Source organism: Rhipicephalus sanguineus, chromosome 10 (assembly GCF_013339695.2).
Source record: "Rhipicephalus sanguineus isolate Rsan-2018 chromosome 10, BIME_Rsan_1.4, whole genome shotgun sequence".
Taxonomy (NCBI): Eukaryota; Metazoa; Arthropoda; class Arachnida; order Ixodida; family Ixodidae; genus Rhipicephalus; species Rhipicephalus sanguineus.
In genome coordinates, this window is record NC_051185.1 from 9,101,459 (window position 1) to 9,112,202 (window position 10,744).

The 10,744-nt window shown below is 50.9% G+C and overlaps 1 protein-coding gene across 1 annotated transcript; it reads right to left on the minus strand.

Annotated features, from left to right (window-relative positions):
- Positions 1-3,203: 3,203 nt before the first annotated feature.
- Positions 3,204-9,531, minus strand: LOC119406980 (DNA (cytosine-5)-methyltransferase PliMCI). Its single transcript, XM_037673799.2, has 3 exons — positions 9,476-9,531; positions 8,483-9,393; positions 3,204-6,818 (listed from the first exon to the last, which is right to left on the minus strand). The coding sequence occupies exons 2-3, from the start codon at positions 9,302-9,304 to the stop codon at positions 3,387-3,389; spliced, it is 4,254 nt and encodes a 1,417-aa protein (XP_037529727.1). The 5' UTR covers positions 9,305-9,393; positions 9,476-9,531; the 3' UTR covers positions 3,204-3,386.
- Between the last annotated feature and the right edge of the window lie 1,213 nt (positions 9,532-10,744).

The window sequence follows — 10,744 nt, forward strand, 5'->3', positions numbered from 1 at the left end:
TGACGTCAGCGGCTGCGTGGCATGCCGGGCGCCCGCGCGTCTTACTTGTTCGTATACAGAAGGCCGCGATGACGTGTTTCCTCTTCCGGCCTACGATTGCCCTGACGAGCGGCTGGCTGTACGTTGGGCTCGGTCACGCTTTCTCTGGCTCGGATGAAGAGCGGGCTACAGATTGCCGCAATACGACTGGAAGCGCGGTGTCGACCAGTTAAATGCATACCATCCGTAAGCGACCTAGGTTTCCGTCATTACTCCTATAATATCTGAACAGACAAGCCTGTCAGGCTTCCGGCTGTTGTGATTGCCACATAAGCAAAATAAACGTCGCCTTCAAAACAAACGGTCCTATTTCCTGCCGTGCGAACGCGTCACGGTCCAGATAATTCCGCACCACCCATCTGCCACGCACAGGGGGAATGCTTCAATCAAGGAAAATGCAGCAAAAGCAACGCCTGCGGCAATGCTTAGCCTTGAAAAACAATAGGAATCGAAGGCGCGCACGCCGAATGACGAAACACGCAATCGCGCCGTGCACGGCGTCCCGATAAGGACGTTTCGGCAAAGAGAAATTGCTCTCCGCCATCTGTCGTGGGCGCCCCGCGAAAACGGTCGCCCAAGGGTGGTGTGGGCGCGGTAAAGCAGATGCGTTTCCCGGGCGGCGAAGAATCTCCGCAAGCCGTCGCTCAATTTGCCCGAATTCTATAGACTGCTGCTAGTGCGCTTTCGTAAGAATCACGCCAGACGCGGTGCGTGAACTCAACCAAAATTAACAAAAAAGTCTATATACATGCCACGATTATGTTGCGAACAGATGCACAAACGGTGCAAGGAGACGGCGAGAAAGAAAATGATTTCGAAAGTGGTCCGCCTAAAACATAAAAAGGATATTTCGCGCTCCCATTACCACGTAAAGCAAGGAGCCACCGCGCATGCGTGAAATGTACGGGTGCAGAGATTTGAAACCGTGACGAAACAGCACTTAGTCCCGCGGGTCGACGCGAGCTTCTTTAAGCTCAGCAAGCACCGAGATCGAGCTTCATATCTTAATAAGCTCTGGGAAGATTACTGCGAGATATGACAGAGGCAGTGGAGGGCGGTTGAGACGAGCAATGAACGAATAACCACGTGATCAGACCAGGCGGCACCCAGCGGCGTGCGATGAAGGGGTATCTGAAGAAATTATCAGCCCGGCATCAACTGCTCAACTTGTCAGAAATCTGTTCAAGCAAAACAATGTGAAGTCATTTTCTAGACGAATATGACGTCACACGGCTTCACTGACGTCATTTCATTGATGGTAATGACGTCAGTAAAGGGGCACACGAATAGGTCACAAAGAAAACTTTCGCAGAAGCGTCGGATCGGAGAATCGAACCTCAGGCTCCTCGGCACTCAATCGGTCCATATACCATCTGCTGCGTCGAGCTGCTACATCAGTTTTTTAGCTACCACAGGGCGTTGTTGATTTCAACGTATACGCGAGATGTGGCACTAGGAGACAACGCGGCTGCGTCCACATCGAACGCTGCCATGCCGGCCCAGTCACATTATACACATCGCAAATTAATTTCTTAGCGTTCAACAAAGCTGTGACAACTTATGCGAGACATTTCAATTTTGTGTTATGAACGATTCACATGATAGAGGAATCAACCGTAAGCCTTCGCTCATTTAACTAACTGCATGCTTGACGCAGATAAAGGTTATCGCCGTCAGGCTTGCTAAATGTACAACTTGCTTGCTGCATCGCCCGGTGCGTTATATACTAATTCATATATTTTTTTGACAATGTTCACACATACGCTTATAATTACCAGCATTTATCTATTGATTCTTAATTTAAAAAAAAAAAACTGCTGAAATTATGACATAAAGTACCCAGAGGAAAGTGAAATAAACTTTCAAAATGACGTACTTTATTCTCGAAACGTCCAAGTCAATACAACAAAAGCTGGAAATCATAAAATCATAAAATATTGCATACGCATTAAGGCACATATATGACTAGAAGTCGTTGAAACGAGACAGCACTGAACACCGGTTAATACGAAATGCTTATTTCGTGGTAACACTGAAATCGAAAAGCTAACAACGGAAGAAGCCCACTTTGTGGCAGTGCCATTTTTAAGGCAGCGTACGCGTACGATTCCTGAACTCCGTATTGCGTAGTCCAACACAGTTTTTTTTTTTTTGCTTTCCGTTAATGAGGAGCCAGAACAGCAATCTTAGTGTTTGCTCCTGCTTTCCAAAAAAAAAAAAAAATGACGTTTTAGTCGAACTGAATATATGAAGTGCAACAACTATCCTGACAACAACGTAGACTTCACCATTGCGAGAAATCATTACAAAAAATAACAATATTAAACCGTGGCACTGCTTCAAAACTATGCAGGTCGTAGGAAGAAACAGGTACTCTAAACAATTCGCCAACGATTACCGTATTTACTCGAATCTAGGCCGGCCCCGATTCTAAGCCGACCCCCGAAATTCGCAAGGCCAGGAAAAAGAAAAAAAACTTAGTCATTGTACTCGGATTTAAGCCGACCCCCCACTTTCGCACATCGTTTCATCGAAAAAAAAAAAACATCGGCTTAGATTCGAATAAATACGGCAGTCTATTCCGAATGCCATACGGCATGCCTCATGGACCACGACATCACACGGTTAACTCGTCGACAGCGACACTTAATTTGACCCGTGGTCTGGCCGTATAACAGCTGATAATGAGAATTCTTTATATAAACGTAAAAGTTAATATGAGAAAATACAGATTACAACGAGAAGCCGAACGATGTAGCACTCATCGGGCGGTTTCGTAGGTGTAATAGAACCAATGTAGCTGAAACTAAGTCGTTGAACACAAACCGCGGCATATTATGGCAACACTGTGCTTAAGTAACGCCTTCGAAAGCTCTGTCCTGTCACACGTCTAAACATTTTAATTTTCCCGCCAAGAACTTTGCAACCGTATTCACAAATATTAAATATATTGGCTGTATATTAAAGAAAATAAAGAAAATTGCACAGTTTAATTTTTTTTTTCGAGCGCAATTTACGAACACCCACAAATTGCGTAATAACAAAAGAGCGTCAAACGATTATAGTAACAATAACGTTCCACTGGGCGCGATGCACTGCATGGACTGCGCCAACATTTTACTGCACTAATGAAAAATGCATATATGTTTATGGTCTGTTATGTATCACAGCTGCCGAGATCTTATCAGTCCTGCTACAATTGAAACGACGACAAACAGCGAAAAACATCACATTCAGATCTCTCAGATACGACGATTGCCAAAACCAAATCACTCTATTGTGCTGCGATTGCCGTTGGATTGGAATGTTGCTTGCTTACGAACATTCCAATCTGCTAAACAGTTGATTTAGTGCAGTTGTTTGGCTATCTCTCTGCCAAGAGCGAGCGCCAGCAGAGGAGCCACGCTTCCTGCTATCATCTTGTACCGTTCCAGGGTTGGACCCACGAACACGAAGTCATCCGGGTAGCCTTGAATTCTAGCGCACTCGCGCACGCTGATGACCCTGTCCTCTTCGGGGTGAATGACCGGTCCCTGCTTGCTCAGCGGTTCGGGGTTCGCGACAACGCCGTGCAGGTAGCCGTCCCACTGGAGCCGACCGTAGACGCCAGTCCACTGGCCGCTGCGGTGGCCCGTGTGCACCAGGCTCCAAGGGATGAGCGTGCTCTCCTGGCGGTACATGGGGTCGCACTGAGCCGTACTGTCCCCGGCGCACGGGCACACTCCTCGCTGGCGCCTGTACGGGCTCGAGTGGCACTTGTGAGTGTAGACGAGCCTGTACGCGGTGGTGCCGTCGCTCAGCTGGACCTCCCGGTTAGGCAAGTCGCGCCAGTCCGATCCGCGAATCTTGGGAATGAGCGCTATTCTCGCCTGGGCCATGGGGTTCATCGCCTTGAAACAATCGGCGTCGCTCGGTCTGCAATGTCTCCTGAGGAACCGGATAAAATCCGTCACTGGCCCCGCTCCGTCGCCAGGGGCGAGGTCGCCGATGGCGTCCCTCAGGGTAGTCCTCGGGTACGGCGCAGCCGACGTGACCGCCAGAGGACTAGCGTAGGCGCGCCCGTCGACGACAAATGACAAGTGTCTTTCCTGGACATCGAAGGCGTGCGTGGCCGGTGGGAAAGCCGGCAGCTTCGCGAGTCCGCGCTTGGCGCCAAAGATGACGAGCCGCCGATGCCTCTGCGGTATTCCGTAGCAGCCATCCTGGAGCATGCTGCAGGACGTTTGGTAGCCAAGGTCCAGAAGGCACTTGAGCGCCAAGGCAAGCCCGGAACCGTTGCGGTACTTGACTGCACGCCTCTCGGCCACGAGAACGATGAACCGCGGGTCGAAGAACTCGCAAAATCCCAGGAAGGTGGCCAGCTGGGAGTCCGACAGCGGCTGTCCGTCGCTACGCTTCGCCGACTGGAACGACGGGCTTCCGCACACCAGATGGATTTTACCTCTCTTGAATTCAGACAGCCCATGACCAGCCTTGCCCGATTGTAGGTCTCTAAGCACCTTTGAAGGGCACGATCGAGGCGTATACACGAACGGGAAATTACTTCTGAATGTGTCCAAGTGGTGGACGTTGTCGCTCAGTGCGAGCACGGTCTCGGCGACTCCCGACTGCTGTAGGCCAAGAGACAGGCCACCGCAACCGCAGTAGACGTCGACGCATTTGAGAGTGTCAGACTGAGGAGAGCGGGAGACGAGATGGAGGCCGATTTGCTTCGCCCCGCTTGCTGGCTCTGAGTATGTGTTCTCTTCCGCGTCGTAGCACTGCGAAAAGTAGAACGGAGGGCGCACGGTGTCAAAACAGGTGCCCAGGGTTCCACCGACGCTGTACACCACTTCGCACGGAGCGATGACATCTGTCAGATCGATAGGGAAAGACTTTGGCGAAAGGTAAAGATGAAGGTTGTCTCTGGATCCCCTGCAGACTTCGTAATCTCTGTAGAATGGTTGCACGAGTACGGGCGAGTCCATCTTGCGCCTCCTCGTCTTCTCTCCTGATTGATCTGGTACAATGCAGCAAATGCGATAGGGGTCCGGAGAGTTGCAGTCCTCTATCTGCGGCGGACGCAGAACTTTCCTGTACTTTTCAGTAAACTCGTCACCCGACAGTCCCTGCACAGATGTATCTTCCTGCGTTGCCTCACTTAGCTTCAAGTTCAGCGGCATGCGGATGGCACTAGGCTTTACGAAGAAGCAATCACCCTTTCTATTCGGAAGATACGCGAGGGTCTTGGCGCACTTTTGTTGCTGAGCACACAGGCAATTTGGGCCTTTGGCATCCGCCTCAGTGAATGCGCAAATCGTCACGTGACACTGGAACCTGTAGAAGAACGTGGACTCTTCAAGCCCCGCGACGTCAGTGTGGGCGCCGTCTGATCCACGGAAGATGACGCGGCAGACGCTTCCTATGGCTTCCAGGGGCACTTCGTCGCATTCCGTCGTCGAGAAAAGCTCACCCCCGACACTGACGAAGGAACTGCCAAGAATGGTCTCCTCGTAACGCCTGAACCAAATGACATGAGCGAACTTTTTGCCCTCCTTGTCAGTGTAGAGCTGCGTAACACGGCCAATGTAGCGTTTAGTATCGTACAGAGTTGAAAGCACAATCACGTCGTCTCCGGCAGTCAGGCTCACATCGCTTCCTATACGGCAGCTAGGGTAGAAAGTCTTGCCCGCACTTGTACCCAATGAATGTCCTGTACAAACTACCTCGATGCCGTGTCGTTTAACGAATTCCCTCTTCGCAAAGGGTTCGTCGGGAAGCGTCGAGACTTCTTGGTCCATGGAGTCGGTGCCCGCGCAGTCAATACTGTCCAGGAGATGCCTCTGCTGGCACCGCCTACGAACGCAGCACTGTTTGAACGTACCCGGTCCTCCGTACTTCTTCATGTTGCGGCAAAACAGACACACCTTGCACTCGGATGCCAGGCAGGCTTCGCACAGTCCACATCTGTTCTTCCTCGAGGGCACCGACCTTTTTGGAGTACTGCTGGTGGCCTTGCAGTGTTCTTCCAGTGTTTTGCACACCGCGGGCATGACAAACGCCGCCTTCGACTTGGGTTTCTTGGCTTCCCTGCGTCCCACGGACGGTAACGACCTCCCTTTGGCCGCGTCCCTGATGACAGCGCCAGTGATGCGCATAAGCTCGCAGATGAAGGCGCTGTCCAGAAGCAGCGTGCCGCCGTCGGCGTCACCTGCCGAGTCGTACGCTTGAACGTGGTCCACCACGAACTGCGAGTGCCGGTGCAGCGTCTCCAGCGAGAATGGTCCAACGCCGCTCGGCAGGCCATCCAGGGTCTCCAGGTGATGCATGACGTCGTTGAAGCTGGCGTCGCCGCTGCTCTGGATTAGCTTCTCGAGGATTCCCCTGATCAGGTACATCATCTCTTCCATGCGCTTTATGTACGGCTCGTACTGAGCACTCGGCGTCATGAGCACGTACTCGGCGTACGCCGTCGTCAGGCCGAGGACGACGTTGGCACCGCCGTCGTAGCCCGTCGTCCACCAGGACACGATGGGACCCGCCCTTGCGACAGCCACACTGTCCTGGAGTCCGGGATCATCGGCGCAGATACTCTTCACGTGTCCACTGAGGTACAGCGCGACGTCGGCCTCGATTAGGCCTCCATCAAACGGGCAGACGTGACCGTGCTCGTCATAGACGGTGAAATATGTGATCTTGAACTGTGGCTGCTGCGCCAGGTCGTCCTCGTTGCAAAGCGACGACGTCAGCCGAGGGTCAATGATCGCTAAAACCTCTTCCGCGGCGCCTTCAGGGTCCCCCTGTAAAGTGCAAGCGAAAGCTATTAGTCAACGCCCGCTTCATTGTTGTTTAAAAGAACGGCTTGAAAAAAAAAACGCACCGTAAAAGAATGCTAGAATAAAAACGACTATTTCGATTATGCATACGTATACTGAGAATGCGTGTTATCACAGCCTTCCGTTGCAATAACTTCAACCTACGGCCTGCGTAAACACAACCTTTGTCAGAAAAGTTACACGACAAAGGTCACAAAAAAAAAATAGAAAATTGCACTTGCGAAGTAATGGTCATATCGCATCAGAGTAGACCCCTTGGTAACCTATACACAATTGCCAACGTTTCTGGAGGTCTTGGAAGCAAGCAGGGAAATCTGTAAAAGCACGACTGATTGGGCTAGTCGGTATTGGTTCATATTTAGACTGGATGGGGCGCGCACACAGACAGAGACACAAGAAGGAAACCACGCGAACAGCACGAGCGCCTTCAACACAAGGCGCTTGTGTTGTTCGCGTGGTTTCCTTCTTGTGTGCCTGTCTGTGTGCGCGCCCCATCCAGTCTAAATATGAGGGAAATCTGTAACTGCACTGATTGTCAGCTTATTTGTCACAGGATGTCTGCGACATGTTGATGAAGCTTTCCTTTTGTGCCACTCGAAAACGATTCTTGAAAGCGCCTCGCCTGCGCATGCTTGCTTAAACATGTTCCACATTTCACTAAGGGTTTTCTCGAGCTTAACGTAGAACTTAATGTTCGCTATTTGCTTACAATCAGCATCCACTGTCACCTGAACTAATGCGACAACAACCCGAACAATGTGTTGCTAAGCGCAGCCCCGCCACCTCCCGAGTTTGCGCGGAAACATGGCCAAGGTCATGTCAAGAAAGAACTTGTACCAGGGAACATAAAAAAACAGCATTTGTTCCTTTTAGTACGCAAGCTCAGAAATAAAAAAAAGTGTCCTGGAACTTTTCTGACAAAGGTTGTATTTACGAACAATACTAGTGTAATTTAAGTGTTGCCTTAAGTTCGTTGCCAAATGCCGTTATAACTTCAAAATGTGCTAAGAACCTTTTATTGAATACATAAATGCCCGCTAGTGCATAAGCATCGTCATGCCGAAAGAAGTCGCTATCAACGTCGCTATGACAGCAGCGCAGCGCGCATGCGTCCTAGTGCTCCCGCAGAGAGGCTGAGCAGTATACCGCTCTTAACGTAGCGAACCGGACGTGCTCACCTAAAGCACTGTGCACCTGCAACGGAGAAAGGTTCGCTAAAGTCTGAGCAACACAATGGCGACATGCAGCGCGTTCCTGAGAATGCCAGTAACAAATACGATCCACATCAGAAGTGTGGCAGGCAGAAAGCACACTCAGGCAGCCCATTATGAAAACAGAAGTTGGAATAGTACAGACTATTTTACGGATGGGTTTTGGTGCCGCCATGTTTGGTTGTTAACCTTGCGGTTTTGTATCTTTAACGACTACACGAACATGGTACGGTGGACTCATACGCACAAAAACTGTTGGGTTGGTGCGTTCGACGTTTCACGACCTTAATAATTCATGGTCCGCTTTAAAAAAAAACGAAAACAGCCCAAGGCGGTGGCGCCCGCGATTTTCGCTGTTCCTACGCTAATGTTTTTACGCATCGGCTCAAACTAGAACGACGAGTGCGCTGTACTCACTTTGAAGACGACGACTTCCGAAGGTGTCAGCCTCTTGCGGCAGTCCTTGCACCACGTCACCTGAACGTCGTCATCAGAAGCGACGAGGGAATTTTTCAGTGACGCAGTTGAGGATGAGCCACGAGCCGCTTTCGCCTTTCGCTTCTTGATACGAGGAGATTCCTCGTCGTCAAAACGAGCCGGCTTCCGCACAGCCCTCTTGTTGAGGTTTATGTGAAAAGCGCTGTTGCTCGCGTTGGCCTCTGATGTAGTTGGTACCACCGACGCAGCCACCGACCACGGCTGCGAAGATGCCGAGGACGACTCGCTCTTGCTCGCCACTTTCGTCAAGCGCCGCTTCTTCTCAATGGCGATCGCCCTGGTTCCGTCGCACACGTCCGAAGGTGCTGTAAGATGTTCAGTCGGAATAGCAGACTTGTCATCGCTGTTTGTCCTGGCGGACGACGTCGACGGCGACGCGACGTCACTGGACGACTCGAGTGCGGACTTCTTGAGGGCCACTGCTCTGCAGCAGGTACGTACGGATGACGGGCGTGACGACCCCATCGCCGCGTGGTCACCCGGAACTCCGCCCGTTGCCGCAGCGCTCGGGTAGTGGGTAGAGGACATAGACGAAGTCGATGGCGAGGCGTCATCGTCAGTCTGTGCTGAAGACCCTTCGTGAGCGCCAGCTAAGCTGCTTACGTCCGCTTTAGACAGGGATGTCGTCGGAAACGACGTCTCGCCACACGTCACTGCGCTGCACACCGTCTCCTCGCAGGTGGCTGCGCTGCCTGGGGTCAGTGCACAGGCCTCATCACTCAGTTCGTCAAGCTTTTTCATGGAGCTGGTCTTCAGTTCTTGTGGTTCTTCAGATTTTACGATGACTGCAGGCTGCCCCACAGCGGATGAGGTCGCAGCGTTATCGCCACCTGCACAGCATAAGGAAACAGGTGAATGAAATGCAAGGCATGGTCACATTAAGTGGTACGGCTACGAGGAACTGCACATTACTTCAGTACGATTGCGCTGGGCGTGTCTTCTCTGTTGTACGCGTCTACTTTTTTGTTGCGCATTCGTACTGAAGTAAAGGATTACCAACTTACTCACAATACTACTCATTAACTGCGCGTTCTTCTGCAATACTCGTTATAAAAAGTTCTCTTTCTACGCAAATATAACGCGCAATCGATGCAACAAACACCTTCCATCGCATAACATTCAACAACAAAGGCGCGATACTTGTGTCGCCAAACTCACAGATATATTCGCGTACCAACACTCAAGGCGCGTTCACAGTTGGCCTCGAAGGGGGCGGAAGCGGCAAAAATAACTTGAAATCCGCTCGCTTCGCCGCCCAAGCGGCCGGACAACCACGAGGCGAGCCCGATCCGAAAAACTCGGTCCGAGACCGATTTTTTTTCGTCACGCGATAGCGGAACGTCTTTTCGCTTAACGGGAAGCCGTGCCTGGCCGTGCTTTGGCTGCCCTGGCATATAAACCACGTGATGCAAACATGCGGCAGCGAATTCAAAATGGCCGCCAAGAAGTCGGCGGCGATTTTCATCGACGCAATTGCAAACTACCCGTGCTGCACAACGAAGCTCATAGCCTCTACAAGAATGCGTTCCTGAATAGCCTGATTTGGATTAATATTACGGGGGATGCGATGCGGGCTAGCTGGTAACACATGTTCAGTATGTTTTTTGTAGCGCAAATAAAAGACAGGACAAACGTAGACACACACAGTGCGCTAACTTTCAACAATGGTTTATTTTCTGAAACCAGGATACACTGTTGCACTCGCCTGACGAGTCACAGCCACGCGATCATGGTGACCAAAGCGAAAAGATAAACAAGTCTCGAGGCATGCGCATATATTCTGCACATGCTTTGAGACACCCATCAGCAAGCCGTCGTTGGCACTGTTGGACAAAGAATTGGAATAGCTGCGCATGTATGTAGTCTCTGTATATATCTCATGTTCATCACCAGATTAGACAGTTGATAGTTTGTAATGATGTGTTCTTCGCTGTGTCCTGCGCATGCCTTGAGACATCTTTTTGCTTTGTTCACCATGATCACGAGTCTGTGAGGCGAGTGCAGCAGCGTACCTTGGTTTCCGGAAGTTCACACCCTGTGTGCCTACATTTGTCCTGTATTTTATTTGCGCTCCAAGGAAACCTACTGAAGATTTATTAATGTTGCCGAGACGACGGGAATTAGCAGAAGGCGCAGCAGTGTGCGAGTCGGCATGCCCAAACACATGCAGTTTTTTTCACA

Bases quoted from the DNA above. Each gene is read 5' to 3' on its own strand.
- LOC119406980 (XM_037673799.2), bottom strand. From the start codon at position 9,304: ATGAAAAAGCTTGACGAACTGAGTGATGAGGCCTGTGCACTGACCCCA. The intron at 6,819-8,482 runs GTGAGTACAGCG...TGCACTTTACAG, and splicing joins CGGAAGTCGTCGTCTTCAAA to GGGGACCCTGAAGGCGCCGC.